This window comes from Marmota marmota, unplaced genomic scaffold (genome assembly GCF_001458135.2).
Source record: "Marmota marmota marmota unplaced genomic scaffold, marMar, whole genome shotgun sequence".
NCBI lineage: Eukaryota > Metazoa > Chordata > Mammalia > Rodentia > Sciuridae > Marmota > Marmota marmota.
In genome coordinates this window covers 49,578,287-49,599,151 of record NW_025999990.1, presented here as the reverse complement: position 1 = coordinate 49,599,151, position 20,865 = coordinate 49,578,287, and the positions used below count along the sequence as shown (strand labels likewise).

Sequence of the window (20,865 nt, the reverse complement as noted above, 5' to 3'; positions counted from 1 at the left end):
TTCATTAATTACTTTATCTTCCCCTACATTACTAATTTCATGAGAAAGAGAAACATGTCTGTTTTGTGTATAGTCTATCACCAACACCTTTCATTCTACTTAGTACAGAGCAGGGAGACATATGTGTTGAATTAATTAAATGAAAAAATAAGTTTCTGTTGAAGAACATAACTAAAAAATATATTCTAAGAAGTCATAAAACAATGAATAAAAAATTTCAACTTTTAAAAATAAACCCAGCTGGGGCTGGGGCTGGGGATGTGGCTCAAGCGGTAGCACTCTCACCTGGCATGCGCAGGGTGCTGGGTTCGATTCTCAGCACCACATAAAAATAAAATAAAGATGTTGTGTCCACCGAAAACTAAAAAATGAATATTAAAAAATTTTCTCTTTCTCTTTAAAACAATAAAAAAATAAATCCAGCTATCGTATATATCATTCCATACTGAAAGTCCCAGCTATCATATATACCCTTCCATAATGAAATTCTATCAGCTTAGAAAGTTTGATGGAGAAACATATCAAACAAAATAAAATCTTCTAGTAAAATGGAGTAGCTTATACTGACATAATTGTATTGTATTTAACTGTTATAAATTCTGAAAAAAATACACAAAATAACTACATGAAGATACTAGAAAAGAATCAAATACAGGAACTAAAAAATACCAAATTTTTATAAAAGAAAATGTACTGGGTAGGACTTGCACTTATACTGATCTTCAGCTAGGGTCATTTTCCAATCTCTACAGTACAAGGTGACTAGAACTCAAAAGAGAAAGACACATTTTTATTTATTTGAGGAGTTACAGAATAAAGTATAGGATTACATAAACAGCTGAAAAGTGAGGAGCACATTCCTGTTAGTAGGGAACCACATAGGATAGAGTTCCAAAATCTGTGCATAAATTCTGACCAAATTCTTGACTAAACCTTGAACTAAAAAGTTGTATGGGAGACTCCAAGCATGGGGTGAAAGAGTGAGGGGAGCAGATGAAGACAAACATAACTGACCGAGATTACCCAGCCTGCACTGAGTAGGGAAGAAGAGTTAGAAGGATGAATCCAGTCAAGTTAACTGCTAGAACCAAAATGAACTTGGTTTAGAGAATATAACAGAAAACAGTCACTGAAACATATTGATCACGTAGAACAGAATATCTCAGAAAAGCAAGCAAACAACAAAGTAGATCAATTTAACAAGAGACAGGTAGGCAATAGAAAGTAACTCTGAAGATTCTAATATTGAATAAGCACATGAAAGTAGCTCTCCTACCTATGCTCAAGGACTTAAAGGAGAAAATGCTTGTGATATGTGTGAGCAGACAGGGAAACTCAGCAAAGATCATAAAATAAATGAATTTCAAATTATGAAACTATGGTCCCGAACCACAACACAATTAACTTAAAAATAGATAACAAGATGTCTAGAAAATCCCCAGTTATTTGGAAATTAAGAAATATACAATAAAAATGAGAAAACATCTGAAACAAAACTATAATGAAAGTACAACATATTCAAAATTGGTAGGGTGCAGTGAAAGCAATGTTTACCAGAAATGTTCATACATGCTTGAAGTTGCTATCTTAAAGAGAAAAAAAAAAAAATGAGCAAATACTCCAGTTGCCAAATGTGTAACATAATTTAGAAGAAACACAGATTTTATTAATCTTTTAATGAATCATGTAGAAAAAGCAAATAACAAAATTCAATACCCATTCATATTATTTTCAGAAAATAGGACTAGAATGCTATCTTGTAAGAGCATCGTTAAGAAGTTCACAGATACCATCATGTTTAACAGAGAATACTGAACCCTTTTCCTGTAAAGCTGGGAATACAGCAAGCATATGTGTTGCTACCACTTCTATTCAACTTGTGCTGGAATCCCTCATCAGTACAAAAAGACATGATTTTTTTTAAAAGTATAAATATTAGCTAGAAAAACAAAGTTGTTTTTCTATAAAAATCCTAAGAAATACAGAAGACAATCACTAGAATTTAGAAAGGTAATGGGATATAAAATCAAGATACAGAAGTTGTTATTTCTGTATACCTGCAGCAAAATATTGGAGAGAGAGAGAGGGAGAAGGAGAAGGAGAAAGAGAGAGACTGACTCAATTAAAAGACCCTATTTAAGAATATGAATAGGCAAGACCAAGAGAGAATGAGAAAATATTTATAGTACATCCGTCTGGGAGACTTGTATCGAGAACATATCAAGAAGTCATGCAAATCAGTAATTTAAAAAAAGGCAGTTTTTTAAAAGAGCCAAAATATTTTATGAAACAAGACAAATGAAAGGATAATAAGTACAGAAAAAAGTTAAACATCATTTGTTACCAGTGAAATGTAATTAGAACTATAATGAAATAGTTCCATGCATCTCCTAGAATCCCTAATATATAGAAAACTGATGACATCAAATGTTGCAAAATGTGGAAATGGAACTGTCTGTCATAAATTGCTGAAAGAGGTGTAAAATGGTAAAGTTACTTGGGAAAATTGCTGGCACTTTCTTACATAGTTTAATATATCCTATACAAAATACATGTATCTAAGAGAAATAAAAACATATGTCCGCAAAAGATTTCTTACAAAATTACTCATAGAAGTCTTATTTATAATAGCCAAACTGAAACAAGAAAACCAAACCAAACCCAGAAGTCCATTTGCAGCTAAAAAGGATTTTTTAAAATGTGGTATATTGGGGCTGGAGTTGTGGCTCAGTGGTAGAGCATTGCCTAGCATGCGTGAGGCACTGGGTTCAATCCTTAGCATCACAAGGAAATAAAATAAAGGTATTGTGTCCACCTACACCTAAAAATATACATATATTTTAAAAATAAGGTACATTCATTCAATGGAATACTACTACTACAGGTGAATTGTGCCTCCAAGAAAGATATGTTGAAGCCTTAACCACCAGGGTATCAGAAAATGTGACTTTTCTTAGAAATAGTCTTTACAGATATAATTAGGATATAAATGAATGCACATATTAAAATATCATGATGTATACTATAAAATACCAAGTTTTCCGGTACTTTGTTAAGGTAGCCCTAGTAACTAATACAAACTACCCACTAATAAAAAGGAAGTAACCAGTAATACACTAGCTGAATCTTTAAAACATTATGCTCAGTGAAATTAGCCAATCCCAACAAACCAGTCATGCACAAACACAGGAACCATAGGACAGTGAATCACTAAGTGGGATAAGACTGTGACAAAGCATGAGGAGATTTCTGGGTTGAATGAAATATTGTCTATCTTGATCCGTGTGAAGTTACAAGTGCATCCTTTTGTCAAAACTCAATGAACCACACACTGAAGAGCTGTGAAAATACTTCAAGGACATTTGAAGTAAATATTAAACTATAAATATTAAACTCTAGTTAATACACCTGCAGTTTATAGTGGTTTAGGCTAGCAGACCTGAAAATATTTTCCATTATTCTAGGCAGGAACCAAAGAGTAAATATACAGTAGAGAGTGGGAGCCAGGTTTCTCATTATCGGAGAAGGGAGTTATGAATAAAGAAAAAGAGAAGACAGCAATAGACCCTGTGGCTCTAGATTTGAATTGGAGGTTATGACTGTGAGCTCACGGTTTGTAATTTGGTCATATAGGAATTAATGTATTAAATTGACGTATTTCTGAAAATACAAAATGTCAGGAAATAAGTAAAGGGGGTAAAAATAGCCTTCCCTGATAGAGGACAGTTCCCTAGAAGAGATTCTCATGGTCTATGTGGTGAAGCTTTTTATTACTAACTGTGGATGTATACTAATTGTGCTGCATCTCAGTGATCACTTCCTAGTGCTGAGAAAAGCAGACTTTTTAGAAAAGGGAATGAAAATATATATTTTTTTAATTTCAGTTTATCTTGGCAGTTGTCTTGAGGCTACTCACAGGCTTATGAAAGCATTTTTAGGTGCATATTTACTAATCTAGCTTCAGTCTTTCTTGGATATTTATGTATTTACCTGGTGATTGCTAGGGCTTAGAAGAAAGGGCCTATACTTTTAATCCCAGGTAAGCAATGCAATTTTGCTTTTTGCAAACTAAGAAAAATTAGACCCTTTTTTTTTTCTTTGTTTTCATGTTTTGATCTTCAACCTTCTTCGGTTTTGTTTCACTAAAAATCAGGAGGCTAAACTTGACTTTTATTTTTTGTGGAATACCAGACAATCTAATACACTAATACAAGTACTGAAAAAAAAAAGAAGAAAGAAATGATTCAAAATGAATATTTTTCTCCAAAATTATACTAGCAAATTTCCTTTCCTCTTTTCATAACTAATAGTCATGTATACAAAGTAAAAGCCATCAAAACTAGAATACTCATTCTGCTTGATGGTAAGGTACCAAATCAACAGAGAGGTACAGCATCTAAGTAGTGAAATACAAGGACTCAACTGGTTCAGCTGAGGCTCAGCCTCCTTCATGGATGAAAAGCCAATCTGAGCCAATTCAGCAGATAAAAATCAATGGGAACAGGGAACTGATATGCCAAGTTCTACTGATTTTTAAGCTACAAGTGGAGTGTCCCCTTACCATCCACAGGCTTGACCTCGGCCGGCTGCTGCTCTTCCTGCCCTCCCACGCTGTTCTCTTTAATGCTTTCTATTTCCCGCCAGAAATCCTCCATGGAGGTGCTGTCTACGGAGGCTTGTGAGTTGGAGCGGCAGAATGCAGGAGAATGTAGGGATTCATTGGAGAGCATCCTGTTGATTCTTCGGCAGCGAGGAATGGATTTTCTAAGGAAAGAATAATATTTGTAAATGCAAATTGGTGTACTTATGTTACAAAGTCACAAAAATTTAAGTTTAAATACAATTTGTGTGGAAGAGAGGGATTCCAGGTAATCATCTCCATTCAGCAGCAACCCTATTTTATTCTCAATACTTCATTATGACTCTGTGGCCATATAGGAATCAATGCCAAAATATATTTTGTGATTCTCACACTTTCATAAAATCAGAAGTTAAGCATATATATCAGTCAAAACATGTATGGAAAAGGCTCGTTTCTGTAAAGTATCTAAGACATTGATTGCAAAAGCAGTGACAAAGAACTTGTTCTCACATCCATTAGTACAAGAAATGTTGGCAAGGAGGTGAAGAAATTGGCACGTTTGTGCACTCTTGGTGTGAATGTAAAATGGTACAGCCTCTCTGGAACACACTGTGGTGTTTCTTCAAAAAATTTAAAAAGGTTATTCCATATGATCAGCAATTCCACTTCTGGATATATACCCAAAAGAATTGAAAGCAACGACTCAAAAAAGATATTTGTACAGCCATGCTCACAACAGTACTATTCACAATAGTCAAAAGGTGGTACAATGCAATAGATCAGCAAATTATAGTGTACATGCACAGTAGAATATTATTCAGCTAGAAACAGGAGGAGCATTTTGACAAATGTTTTGACGTGGATGAGACTCAAGGACATTATGCTAAGTGAAGTGAGCTAGTCACAAAGGAACAAAGACTGTATGATCCTATTTGTGAGGAACCAAGAGTAGTCAAATCCATAAAGACAGAAAGTAGAATAGTGATTGTTAGGGGGTGGAAGAGGGAAAAGAACAGCAGTGTTTAATGGGTAGTGTTTCAGATCAAGATGAGAAGTGTTCTGGAGAAGGCTGGTGGTGATAGCTGCACAGCATCAGGAGTGCATCCAGTGCAGCTGAACTACACCCTTAAAATGGTAAATTATATGTTATGTCCACTTCTCATATTTTAAAGTTGAAAAAACCCACAAATCTATTACAAAAATTAACTGCTAAGATTATAAGAGAGTGAGAAAGAAGAAATAATCTGTAACATTAAGTGGAAAAACCTATGACTCAGAATGGAGACCCTTGGTCACTTGGTAAGAATAATTTCCCCACCCTAAGAATAGGGTACAGCTGTTAAGAGTGACAGTGTCGGCTCCTATGGTCACTCACTACCTGACAGTATCACTGCCAATCTAGGAGTAAAACAGCTTGAGTAACTTCATGGGGTACTCTCCTTATGGAGTTGCTGCCAGGACTAAATGAATTAGCACACGTAAAGCATTGAGAACATAAAGTTTCCAATAAATGCTTATTTTAAAAAGTAAGAGGCACATTAAGGTAGACATATGTCAAAATGTTGAAATCCTGAGAGATTATGATGAATTATATAAAAATAAAATGTTACTCTGTGATACATGATTGACAAATATTATATTTCCTAAGAGCAGAATGTCTGATTAACGGAAACACTCTGGTCCCCAGCCATGAAGACTGAGTTCAGTTGTACCTCCTGTTGTTGTTCTCACATGATTTGGTTTTGCTTGTTTAATTTTCAAATTTGGGGGCTGAGGATGTGGCTCAAGCGGTAGCGCGCTCACCTGGCATGCGTGCAGCCCAGGTTCGATCCTCAGCACCACATACAAACAAAGATGTTGTCTCCGCTGAGAACTAAACAATAAATATTAAAAAATTCTCTCTCTCTCTTTCTTTCTCTCTCTCTCTCTTTAAAAAAATAATAATAATTTTCAAATTTGGTGCATTTTTGCAACTTCTTTCAAAGAATCTCTTCCTAGCTGGGTGCAGCGGCTCATGCCTGTAATCCCAGCAGCTTGAGAGGTTGAGGCAGGAGGATCATGAGTTCAAAGCCAGCCTCAGCAAAAGCAAGGTGCTAAGCACCTCAGTTAGATCCTGTCTCTAAATAAAATACAAAATAGGGCTGAGGATGTGGCTCAGTGATTGAGTGCCTCTGAGTTCAATTCCCAGTACCAAAAAAAAGAGAATATCCTCCAAGTTCACTTTTATTTCTGGCTGAGATTACTGCTTAACCAATGTATGGTCTGAGCTATTTCACCCTAAATAAGAAAGAGATAACTACAGCAAAGACACAGTAATGTCAACTGTGGGCATTATGACTCCCTTAAGACAAACTAAATTTTGATATGCAGACCCGCAGTGGATTATTATCAAGTGTAGTGTTGTAGTTTAGATATGAGTATCACCCAGAAGTTCATGTGTTAGACAATGCAAGAAAGTTTAGTGGTGAAAGGATTAGATTATGAGAGACTTAACCTAATCAGTGGATCAATCCACTGATATGGTTTAACTTGGTGGTAACTGTAGGCAGGTGAGGTGTGGCTGGAGGATGGATCTCACTGGGGGCCTGTCTTTGGGGTTTATCTTTTGTCCCTGGTGAGTGGAGATCAATCTCACACTCCCTGTCCCCCCTCTCCTTCCTGATTGCCATGTTCTGAGCTGCTTCCCTTTGCCAAAACCCTTTGCCATGATGTTCTCTTCCTTATGTAGGCCAAGATCTATGAAGTGAGCCCCCTGTGGACTGAACCTCGGAAACTGTGAGCCAAAATGAACTCTTCCTCCTCTAAGTTGTTCTTGTCAGTTCTTCCTCCTACAGGTTGTTCTTTTTGGGTCTTATAGTCACAGCATGCAGAGGCTAACTAAACATTAAGCCATGGCCCATGGCATATGTAAAACACAGAGATATGCATGAGAGTACATAAGGAGGGAGGAAATAATGTTTCCATAAATAGGACCAAAAAATCCTATTTGCATCATATTCTCTACCCCTGGGGATCCTTCCCAGATTTCTAAATCACCTTTGGTAGAAAATTCTAGAATTTTATCATTGATCCTTTGATGTATGGTACCTGATTGTAAGTAGTTCTAGTTTTGAAGTTAATTGACAGTAACAGAGACAATTTATGTTTTTAAAATTAAAGCATTCAAGAAAAATATAAAATGTATTTTATGACAAAAAGAATTTTAGGCATCTGTATTTGATAATTTGGTGGTAAGAGATTTTTCACTGAATTCTTTATAATTGGACAAGATGGACCCATTCTAGTGGTTGAAATACATATGAAATCAACAAGATAATGAGACAGTTATTGCTCCCTGTATTATTCTTAAGGTTTTTAAGATTTTTTTTTTTCCTTTTGCAACAGATGAGTGATATCAGTCATGACCAGCTGAGTAACACACTGGTTCATCTAAAACAATCCACCAAAGAATTCTTTAATTGCAATGATCAAGTATTTTTTTGGCAAAGAAGTCAGACAGCATTTTTGAGACAAGCACCCTTGGAAGAGCTTTCACTTTCTTAGTTAGGGATCCAAGTATTTCCCCTTCATCCCAGGGTGGAGAACAGGTCCTGACCTTCCACTCCCAATATATTATATAACTCTGGCCCTCAAGCCCATCCAGCCAGGAGCCTTAATCTGCAGCTTCATTCCTCACCATATTAGGAGAAAATCCAGTTTAGGCTTTATCAGCTGTTTGTATTTTTTTTTTTTTTAATTCCAAAACAATACCAGGAAAATGTTACATGGAAAATAGAATGCAACTCTGTGGCACAGCTACTTTTGTTGGGAAAACACCACTGGGTTTAAAATTAGACCTTAAGTGTATGGTAATTACTACATATTCAAAGAGGCAATTATAAAAAATGGGAAAGATATTATTACTCCATGTTTTCTTCCCTTGTCTTTTAGCTGTACCTTGTGTTATATTTTAATGGTTTCCAGAGATCTATAAATCATTGCTACCCATATTGGATTTATATTTAATAATGTCCCCAAAATGTAAAGACCTTGCAAAGTACAGTTCTCCCTCCCCCTTTATATGCCTATGTGGTGCTTCTTCACATTTTTATACTTCCAATAATTATGGATGTTACTTTAAAATACTTTTTTTCAAAATTAAATAGTCTTGGATCGCATGTGGAAACATGAAGCTGTTCACCTACGATCTGCGGAGCTCACATGTGCCGGGGGTGGGTCCTCGTGGCTTCTCCCTATGCCTCCCAGCCACCGAAGTTGGAGTCGGAATCAACCCGGTGGAGTTCAACCTCCACTACATGGCGAGGATGATACCCATGTGGAGTGGGTGGTGCTTCTGGAGGCGTCTTATGCCTTGCACCTGGTGGAGGTGCCAAAAGAGCTGATTGAGGGCTACGTGAAGGAGGAGACATTTCTGAGAAAGATGTATCACCTGTTGCTGGAGGTGGACGTGCTGGAGGGCACACTGCAATGCCTAGAGTCTGGACGTGTGTTCCCCATCAGCCGCGGGATCCCCAACATGCTGCTGAATGAATAGAAAACCGAGACTTAACTGTGTCAGGCACCAGTTTTACGTTTTGTGACCGTGTGTATTTTTGTTACATATATTCTGTTTGCTAGTTTGGCAGTGTGTATTCCCAGTCCTTGACCCAGTGACAAACTGGCTACAGTGTTTTTGAGCTCCACAGTATATCATTTTTTTTTCCTCATTAAAGTTTCAAAACCAAAAGAAAGAAAGAAAGAAAGAAAAACAAAAATGAAACAGTCTTGTAAGTTATCCTTTTTGGTACTCTTCATTCTTTCCTGTGTGTCTGTATATCCATAATGGGTCACTTCAGCTTTGAGAACTTCCTCTAGAGTTTCCTGTCTCATTCGTTAGCATTTCCTGTACTATAGATCTGTTAGTGATATATTCCCTTAGCTTTCTTTCTGACTTTAATTTATTTTCATTTTTGGCAAATATTTTTTTACTGGCCATAGAACTCTAAGCTGGCAATGTTTGTTGTTGTTGTGTTCAAATCCTTTTAAGAAAGCCATTCGACTTTATTGGTTCTGATGAGAAGGCGTTCAATTCTTGTTGATGTTCTTCTTAAATATGAAGTCTCTTTTCTCTGGATGTTCTCAGTGCATTTTTTCCTTTATAGTTTGTGCTGAGTAGTCTCAATATGATACGCCTAGACTAGTTTTCCTCTTCATTCTGCATGAGATTTACTTAGTTGCAATCTGTAGGCTGATGTCATCCATCATTTGGGGGGGCTCTAATCCATTTCCTTTCTGATATTTCTTCTGTCCCATTCTTTCTACTCTTTCTGGAACTCTAATTACATGATGGTTAGAAATTTGATATCCAAAATGTCCTTCATTTGATATCCAAAATGTCCTTCGTTTTCTCCTCATTCTTTTCTCCGCTGGAATTCAGTCAAAGAATTTCTATTTTTCTGAGGGGCTGAGGGGTAGCTCAGTGGGCGAACACTTCCCAGCATGTGCTGGGCCCTAGATTAGACTTCCAGCACTGCAAAATTTAAATAAAATAAAAAAGAATTTCTATTGCTGTTTCAAGTTCATTTTTCTATCTTCTACTTGTTAAGCCATCCAATGAATGCTTCAATTCTCATATTGTGTTTTTCATATCAGGACCATCCAATTACTTTTGAAAGACTCCATTTCTCTGTTGACATTATCAATATTTCTATCCCCTTTCATCCACCTTTTCCTCTACTTTATCTAAAACATTTGCCATTGTCATTTGAAAGTTCTTAATGCCACCCTCTGGGTTGCCAACATACTGGGTCACAGTGATTTAAAAAAAGTCAATTGTTCATGGGTCACACTTTCCTTTTTCTTCACATATCTATAACCTTATTGTCTGGCAGACATTGTTTTCAAAAGAACTCTAGAAAATTGTAGTAAATAAGGATTCCCTAAGAAAGGGCAAGCTTTTCCCCTACTTGGTAATTGGAGTGAGGGGTAGATCACTTCAGTCTAATTAAGAGTGGAGCTGGGTCTGGGATGGATTACACTTAATAGTAATTAATTTCCTCTGGTTTCAAATATGTCAAGGGGGAAATCTGTCCCATGGGTACCTTTTGCTAGGAGGGCTTTGGGTAAACACCATGGGACTATAGAACTCTCTTTGCTTTGCAGTTCAGTCTCCAGACCAACTGTGTTGCTGCTGGGTTCTTAACAAAAATCCCACTGTAGACAATTATCAGGGAGGGGGATCTAACTCTGCATCTGTGACTTCTGCAAATTTCTCTCTGTTTTGCTAAGGCAGGCAGCCATCAACAGCTCCTGGCACCTCCATGTCTCAGAAGAATCCTCCTACCTGTGTAAGGGTGACCTTCTTCCCAGCAGGGGAGAGACTCATGGAACATTCCTGCCCAGAGAGGGAGGAGACCACTGGGCTCTGCTCACCTAGAAAGAGGTCTTCTTTTCCAGGAACTCTGCTCCTTTCTACACCTTAGTATCCACAACTCTCCAATAGAGTTTTTAAGAGATGTTTTTTATATTTATCCTTTTTCTCTTTAGCTGTTGCAATGGGAACAGTAGTCTGTCCCAAACTAGAATTCTACACACTACAAATTACTCTCATATGCATCATTTGATCCTTACATTAGCCTAATGAAGTAGTCAAAGCCAGCACTATGTGTCTCATTATTCGATAAGGGAGTTACTGAGAGTAACTAGAGTAAGTAGGGGCATGGAGCTTCCATTGCAATTATAATTCATGCAAATTCTTCTCTGTGACTTCAGGGCTCAGTATGTTCTGTTTAAAACTTCAATCTCACCTTCCCTGGGAGTTAGCATTAAGCATGCTAATCTTTTCAGTTTTCTAAAAAGCCACACTCTTTCTTCCCTAAGGAAACTGGCTCTTTCAGTTCTTTTCCGCCTGGAACATTCTCCCACTGCAACAAGATGCTTCTCACCATTCAGCTCCCAACCCACATGCCGCCTCTGCAGGGCACCCTTTCCTGGCCGCCAGAATGCATCCTTCCCCCAGTTACCCACTATCTTCACCCTGGGCTTCCTCCTCATTCATCAGCAGTAACCACTTCACTTACGGGATTTGCTTACTTCATGTTTGAGGGTCTCTTTCCACCACTAGAATATAGATAAAGCATATCTGTTTTTACCCAGTGTCTGACAAACAATAGGAATTCAGAAATACTTGCTGAAAGAGTGCCTAGGTACAAGGGAGCTAGGATATGAATTCAAACCTTTTCAATCCTGTCCAAATGGTCTCCTGGCAGTAATTTTAGTAATCTTTCTCAATCTCAAAAGACAGGTAATTGTGTATCTGTTTATAATAATATGTATTTTTTTAATACCAGAGAAGGAATATTGTGTAGTGATTTAGAGTAAAATTGAAGCCAGTTGGCCCAGGTTTGAATATAGGCTCTGTGGCTTCCTAGCTTTATAACCCTGAGCAAGCTATTGAACCTCTGTTCCTTCATTCCCCATTCTGTGAAATGGGGATATTAATTGTGTATTTTTCATGGAGTTGATACGAGGATTGAATTAATATGTGTGAAATGACTGGCACATAGTAAGCCCATGGCTGGATTATTGCTATAATTTGTTAGCATGCTCAGAGAAAACAAATTAGGGTTGGGTCCTAAGAGCATGAAAATGCTGCTAGAAATGAAAAGAGACAAATAAACTATCAGAGCTCCTCTCTAACCCAATTCTATTTCCAAGTCTTATTTGCCCACTTTCCTTATCCTAAACCCAATTCTGGCCAAAGTCATCTAAGTAAAAGTCATCTCCAATGTTTCAGATAAATATTTTCTTTTCCTAACGTAAGTGCTTCCTTTTTCTCTTCCTCCTTCTCCCTTCTCGGAATGTGGATAAGATGACTAGTGCTTCAGCAGTCATCTTGCAACTATGAGAGGAAACAATGAAATTATAATGATCAGCTCCAATAATACAGAGTCTCAGAAATAATACCAGATGTTGCCTATCTCTGGACTTACAGAAATGTGAGAAAAATAAATGCCTATTTTTAAAAAACATTCTAACTGTTGTTATTTTTGTTACTGTTATTTGCAGCCAAAATCTTTTCTAACTGATGTAACTGGAAGAAAAACTGTAATAAGTCATTTGGGGTAGGGTGAGATGAGACACCCACTCCACCTCACTAAGGGGAATGACCAAGTAATGACAGATGGAAAACAACCTGGCTTCTAAGCAAAGAGGGGTATGACAATGACTGTCACTTGTAAGGGTAACCAAGTTATTAGCTTAACCCTGAGTCTTGATCTGGCACTGATCAACATAGCATGGAGTTATATTCCATGTAGGCTAATTGAGAAGGAAGAGTTTCACATTTCTATCAAATTAACATATTCTAAGAGTTTTAGGAAGAATACAGCAAAACTAGAGATTTTGCCCCTTAGGAGGAGGACTGAATTTACCTTGTCATTTTGAATGATCCTTGGAGGATCTCAGCATGGATATCTAGAGAAATCACCCCCGCCATGCAGACTGCAGGGAGCCTGCCGCAGGCATCACTCTGGAGAAGTCACTGCTCTCTGTGACAGACCTTGGGCACAGTCCCAGTTGGTTACACAGCTGTCCACCCCCTCGGTTTCCTCAGGAGGCCATTCAGATAAAGCAAGAGGACAAATGCCTTGTTTTTTATGTCTGGCTTCTCAGTAATCTTTGGATTCTAACATAATTATAAACAAGCTCAGCTTGGATGTCTTGCAAAAAGCACTTGAAAGGCAATGACTATAAAAAGCAGCTATAGTTTCAGAGTAATAAAAGCAAGAACCCAGAGAAGGTCCCGGCTTACTTTCTCAGGCTCCCTGACTCTGTCTTCTGGTATCCTCACATTCTCATTCTGCCATTCCAGTTTTCTGTTTTTCTGGCCTGCCTCACCCCACTTGGAGTAAACAGGAGAGAACCCAGGAAGCTTTTTGTCAAAGGGTAAACATCTGAGCCTCTCTGTTGGCAGTGAGGACACAGACAAAAAGTCTTCAGAGACTGGGGGAGGCGTAAAACAGCAAATAAATCCAAGGTCACACAGCAGGGAATATTAGCAAGTTGGACTCAAAAAAAAAAGTAACCATGAGGTTCATATCAGCAACTCAATTCTTAGGTTTTCACATATTGCCTGAGTACAGGCACTGTGCTAGGAACAAGTGTAGTGGCCATGGCAGAAAGAACAACGTCAAACCACTACACACCAATACCCCAGGGATGCACAAGAGTGAAGAGCATGACAGAAACTGTGTGGAGGGATGGGTGGGGTGGCAGGCAACATGTTTTTCTGTACTTTAGCTGTGAACGTGGAGCCAGTCCACATGGTTGATATTGAAAGTGACCTACACTATACTCTATCAACTTGTCTACCAAGGATATAGGAAAGGCCACTGACCAGAACCAAAAGTTGTATATTCACCACATAACTGAAATACATATCTTATGGCTGTGTGTGTAAGTATATTCGTACAGATGGAATGTTTTTAAAATGACTCGACTTAGCTTTTTGTTTGTTTTAACTTTACGATGGTATAAAAGCTACATTCAGTAAAAATCCTATTTCAGATTTTGAATTTTTATCTTTTCCTGGGCTAACCAGATATGGTGTGGTACTTTGTGCTAGGCTGTATCAGTGGTAAACTACCCCTGGGTTTAATCCCTAGTACCTAAATAAATAAATAATTATTTTTATGTGAATTATATCTCCATAAAAATATATGTGAAAAAAGTTACCTCTACTTTAATTCTTTTTGAATTGATAATTAAAATACTTTGAGATTTCAAAAAACTTCAAGGTGAGAGGGGGTAGGAGAGGGGTGTAGAGAAATGGAAATTTCCAAAAGGGCCCTGGGTTTAGAAAGATTGAAAAACATTTCTGCAAAGGGCTACTGCTTGCTTTTGGCAAAGAACAGCAGTCACAAATAGGAAATGGTCTTGCTCCCTGTTTGGTTAATAATCATTTAAACTAGTGACAGCTAAGATGTCAGTTTTGCAGGCAAAGCAAATCACCAAATGTGAATGTTTTATGTTCTGGCTGTGTTAAAACTAATATGCTATTTATGAGCTTGACATACACATTGATTTTGGTGAAGCTCAGTCAATCCCACAAGTGACTCTTATCACATTATCCTCTGAGATAAATTAAAGTTATGAGCAGAGAACTAGTTCAGTGACACCTAATCATTGCTCAGAGGATATATTTTTTATCCAACTAGAGGATACTCAGGAAAGAATCTATAAAGCAGAATGTAAGCAAAAAGAAGCTTTCTCTTGCTCTTTAATAAAATTCCGTCCTTTAGCCAAGTAGCAATTATGTTTTGTGCTTCTGAAATTATACTTCACCAAGCAGTCTGGATAAATACTTTTTTTAAAGATTGTCTTTTTATTTGAAAGAAGTGACATTTTCTCTCAATGGCTTATTACCAACTGCAATGCATATCTTTATTATGCGCTTTTGAGGTGCCCGCTGCAGCTGGCACTACTCTGTATGGAGTTATCAAAATGATGAAGCTCCCTTTCTGGCATTATCCATTGATTTCCTAGCTCCCTGTCTGCCTCTCTGGTGCAGTGATGTATTTGGTGGCATGCAGCCACTTCTTCCACATGTCTGGTCTCTATGGTTATCATCACCCAGTCATCAAAGCCAAATTGTGAAAACTCGGCTCTATTGTATCCTTGTATTGTTTTACCATTGTTTTATCTGTCATTCCTTTTCAGCTCCAAAAATTCAATCATAACAGGATAGAATCACAAAGAAGGCCAAGGGATCATCAGGCAGTGTCTGCGGGTATCCCAGATGGACATTCTCATACTTATGGGCTGACAGTGCCCTGCAGTCCACCTCCACGAGGCTTTCCCTGAGTGGGACTGGCCTTCTTCCTCAAGGGGCACTCAGATCAGCTCAGCTTCAAACTGTTTAGCATAAAATGCACAGGGGGATATGAGTCCAACTATTAGATTCTGGCTGGCTGAGGTGGCCATTTGAATGAACATACATCAACATTTCCTGATGTGGCTTCTTTCACAGTATCCTTTGTCCATACTCAGACTCACTCCATGATGATTTTAATTCTACAGCATCCCCTTAGGCAATAACCATTCATGTTCCATTTGTTTCCATAGTTAATCCTGAGATGGCTCCTTGCTAACATACACACAAATGGGTTTGAGTCAGAAAGCCATAAATAGGGTTTCTAATGAAGCAGAGTATCCTAGAATTAAAGCGCTAAAAGGAAATCTGAAAAATGACCAAATAGACCATCACATTTTATAGACAAGAAAAATGATGCTCAGAGAGGTTAGAGAACTAGTTCAGGATCACACAATTAAATTTTGAAAACTAGAACTACAAACTTGGTCTCTGGTTGCCTAATTCCATGCTTTCTACCCCTGATGGGCAGTTTATTTATATTTTATTCTGCATTCTCTAAAAATATTAAATCTTAACATATTTACATTAGATATTTTCTTCTTTTTTCCCTGAATGTAAAAGGTCATGATTAAACAATCAAGTTGATTATATTTGTAATCAAAAAATTTGTGGAAAGTAATGTCCTTGGGTCAAAATCTTTATTAAAGAATAAAAAGAGTTACATGCAAAAGGGTCACACAAGATAAAATATTTTAAAAACAAATAAAATTCTTTAAGAATTTGGAAGTGAACTAATGAAACTGGCAAGAGTAGCAGACCAAATACACTGGATAGAGGAATTATATCACAAAATACAGAAAGATGTCATACATTAAAAAAACAATAGCTGTGTTGAGTACAGTGGCTCATGTCTATAATCCCACTGTTCAGGAGGCTGAGACAGGAAGATTGCAACTTAAAGGCCAGCCTGGAAAATTTAGCGAGGCCCTCAGCAACTTAGTAAGACCCTGTCTGTCTCAAAATAAAAAATAAAATAGACTAGGAATATGGTTCAATGGTACAGTACCCCTGGGTTTGTTCTAAAATGCTTCTTAAAAAAAAAGAAAAAAGAAAAGATCAAAGAAAACAACAAAACCCTATGGTATAGCTGATTTAAAAGGAATAGACTAGCACAATTTGCTATTAACATTAGCCATATTTTAAATTCATTCTTTGACATTTTAGAATGTATATTACTTGAAATAGTGGCAATAATTCATGTCTTCTATTTTATAGTCATTTGAGGAAGTGAGAGCTAAGATTTCTAAATAACTCAGCTTTCCTTGTGATTTGTAGAAACAGTCCCAAAGTATCATAACCAGGTTAAAATAAAATAATAAATTTTAAAATTCACATATGTATTATTGACACTTGATAATAGCAATAATCCAACTAAAAGCATTGAAATTAGTTTTCTACCCACTCTCCCCAGTTTACTCAAAACACTGCTAATCATATAAATTCCCAGAGAAAACCCTAAGAGTAGCAGTCAGAGTAATTCATGCTCTCTAAAAATGTCATAAAAATAACTATTGGAATTACAGTCCTCAAAGTTCCTCTCACAGGATGATAAAGAAAGAGACCACAGTAAACATGAATTTCATAAAGACAAGCGCTATAAGGTCCATCAAAAGAGAAATGCGTAATTTTATACTGGCTGACACTTCACACACTGGGGACTCCTGTCACAATTTCTCTAAGCTATCCCGCAGCTGAGATGAATGGCTTTGGTAGTTCAGTATTTAATCCTTGACAGCAAACAGGAAACTATAAATCCCTGATCAATAGTTCATGCCATAGGGGATGGACAGTTATTTCTTTTCTGTCATCTTAGTTGAAGGTTTTTATTTATAAGAGGAGTAACTCAACCTGAGAAGTTTTACCTCCTTTAAAGCTTCCTGTCCACTTATTTTCTTATTTTCCAATAATGTTGTCATCTTTCTTTACCACTACCCAGAATTAACTATGATCACCAGTAATGCCTTGAATGGACTCTATTATGAGCAAATGTGTTGAGATTCATCCAATTTAAAACACACACACACACACAAATGATGCAGAGAAATTAGGTCTTGAATTTCACTGTATTTACTTTTGTTTATTTTAAAAAGATGATATCAATAAATATTTTGGTTTTGAAGAACAGATAAGTAATGTTTGAAGAGTTTCCATTTTTGTTTTCATTTTTCATTCTCAAGCTCTCCATTTAAAATAAAAATTGCCCATATTCTGCTTAACAAAATATTTGTACTTCAGTAGAATTATAAAAGGAAATGGTACTAGGGCTCATACTCGCTAATATAGGATCTCTGTATAAATTCATTAAAGACAATCCTTTCTAAAAGCATGTGATTTGGCTAGGGACCAAGAGTGATTTTCAGCCCCTATTTGTTCCCTTGCATTCTTAGTCAATAAAAAATTGGTACAATTATAGGAATTGATCCTGAAATCTAAGAAATGACTCATTGTTTCCCATTTATTTTCATTACAGGAAAATGTCTCCAGCAAAATTTTAGAATTACATGGTTAGGAGAAAAAAACATTTTCTTAAAAGATTGATACTAATTCCTTGATGAAAAACTAATAATTATGGGAAAGACTATGAATATTAGTTATGGAAATTTGAGTAACTTCAGAAAAATAATCTTTTATGAAATTGTTTTTAATTTTATTATCTTATACAGAAAAAAGTAATACTTAACAGAAAATTCAAAAATCAATATACTGTAATAGAAAAACAATAGAAGGAAGGTAAATGAAAGCTTCCAAAATCCTCCCCACCCCTTTGTACCACTGGTTATAGTGACCATTGACAATAAAGTCCCATTGTACTTGGAAACACATTTTCATGTACTTAGAAGACACATAGTTGGTGACTTCTATGTAGCAAACTCTTAGGAAATGTTTACTGAATGAACTGAGTTCATTCATTCATTTTCAGGTCCATTTCCAATTTTGAGAAATGTATGCATGACAATCAGCACTCCTGGTAAGGCTGGTTCAATGATAGCTCTTGTACTACCTTCCCTGCCCCAACCAGCCTTGTCTTCTCTCTAATATACCAAATTAGTTATTAATGAAGTTCATAGAAATCATATTTTAAGTGATCTATACATTTAGTCAAGGAACATTTGTTATATTAACGTATCATTAAGTGTTTTAGAAACTTGGCAAGAGGTAATCAGTAGCAGAAAGATTCAGAATCCAGGAGCATCCTTTGAATGACAGATGCTATGGGTACTTTTACGGTCCAATTGGATTAGAACTTTAATGCTGTATATGACTCGGCTAATGGAAGTTCTTTCTTGAAACAACTTCAGTGACTTGTAGTATTTATTTTGCTAATTTTTTTTTAGAAAATCTTTTAAATTGCAGATCACTGGGGCTTTCTAACAGAAATTTCTGTTCAGAGGATTTGGGGGAGTATATATATTTTTGCAAGCATTTCACCCTCTGTCTACTTCCCAAACACTCCTCACTCAATAATCTTTATGTATTAGTGTCTCTTAAAGTTCCACTCTTGGTACACTCTCCATTCTACCTGGACACTCTCTCCCAAAACCTCTTCCTACCTCTCAGTTTAGCTTTAACCTATATGCTGGTTGGACCTAGTATGAGCATAACCCAGTCCCTTGCCACAGTTAATAACCTATTCTTGACTCACTCTCAGACTCAGGTCCACAGTGTACTGGACATCTCAGTGGGGATGGCGCACTGAGACCTCAAGACAACAGTATATTGCTCCTCAAGACACACCCTGGAGACTGATGCTTGGTTCCCTGCTCCTGAGAGCATTCCTATGCTTGAAATCCTCCCTCCAGCTCCAATCTGAATTAAGATTCATTTTAGACAGTCTCTCCTGAAGGGAAGAACTCTTCAAACCCATCCTGCATTCTTCTAAACACGGGCTGATAGAATTTAGAGCATACTTCAGCCAATGAACTTACTAGTATCTCAAGAAAAATATAAAAATAATCTGTAAGTGAATGCATTAAAATACATTCAAAGATATAGGCCAAGACATTTCTTCTAGTTAACTCCAACTTTCTCAATAATCAGCTGAGATCTGGCTTGGTAGCAAAAGAGAGAACACTAGATTTCTGGAAAGTATCTACAATTTAGAATTCAATCTGTAGGTAACTTACAGGAAAAGATGCTTTAGGGAACATATGCAAAGAGAACAAAACAAATTTATTTCTGAAGAACGTTATTGACTGCAATACGATAAAGATGATGATTAGTTTAACAAATATTTATTGAGTATCCATGAATACTAGGTACAAGTTTCAAGATGCCAGACACTATTTTAGGTACAGAAAACACAGCTACAAACAAAAGGGTCTGCTGTCACTCCAATAAGGGTAAAAGGAGTCAAAACAAATACTGTATGTGGTCATGTGGGCAGATGTGTATGTTAATAACACAACAAATAAACTTCTGTTTCCATTCTCGACAGAGCCATGGGGTTCAGCATTATCATTCCACTGTAAACAACTGGAAAAATAAAGGAAGAAATTGTTTTTAACTGAGCAACAGGCAGTATAGGATAATGATTCCATGCAGAAAGGAAACATGCAGTCATCCCTTCAGTCAATGTAGCTTTCTATTTGAGGGTAATTTCCAGAACATGGGACAGAGAAGGAATTCCTGTTCAGAGCCCAGAAGTCTCACAGATGAAGGAACAGAGATCAAAGCTCAGGAAGGCTGAATCAGCTAGAATATGCTGATCAGAGCATCAGAAGGGCAAGATTGACAAGAGAAATAGCTCAAGGAATGGGTCCAATGGGTCCAATGGGGATCCCCTGGACTCTGGCTGAATACGGATCAGGGCTGCATGAGTTGAAATTTCACAAGATCAGAAAAAAAATGAACTTTTGGGAAAAGAACCAAGGAGGTATAGTAAAAATATTCTCCTGTAAGAGAATAATAATAAGTTCTCCTGCAGGAGAATAACAATTTTCATACAGGGCAAAGAACATGAATACACCAGTGTGTACACTAAAAACACAGCAGGTGGACTTCGTTTTTCAACCATGACTGAGTAACAACTCTCCCAACAGCCAGAGTAAAGAGACATGATCAACCTTAGGATTCTCATGTCTTACTAGTAAGGCAAAATTTGTACTAGCTAGAGTGTTCTCACCCACTTCCTAAAAAAACCCACAACAACTATTTGCCAAAATAAAACTATACACTGTTTAAAGAAATACAACAAAATCCAGCACACACCTGAAACTCACAAGTTCCAGAATCCAGTGAAAATCAATAGATATATGAAGAAGGAAGGAAAAAGTGAACTATAGCCAAAAGAAAAATCAGCCAATTAAAAAAAAAAAAAAAAAAAAAAAAAATGGATTAACAGAAAATGATTAAAGATGTAATAATAATAAAA

General features: G+C 36.9%; 1 protein-coding gene and 1 pseudogene across 5 annotated transcripts in view; one reads left to right on the top strand and one right to left on the bottom strand.

The window, feature by feature from the left end:
* The window catches only part of Arhgap28 (Rho GTPase activating protein 28), a 190,929-nt gene that overhangs the window by 76,469 nt on the left and 93,595 nt on the right, over nucleotides 1-20,865 (bottom strand). For all 5 annotated transcript variants that reach the window (XM_048806539.1, XM_048806541.1, XM_048806540.1 and 2 more), the window contains exon 2: nucleotides 4,562-4,764. In XM_048806539.1, coding sequence (XP_048662496.1) covers nucleotides 4,562-4,764 — 203 coding nt within the window. The remainder of the gene's footprint in view (nucleotides 1-4,561; nucleotides 4,765-20,865) is intronic.
* Nucleotides 7,710-9,131, top strand: LOC125617767 (annotated as a pseudogene).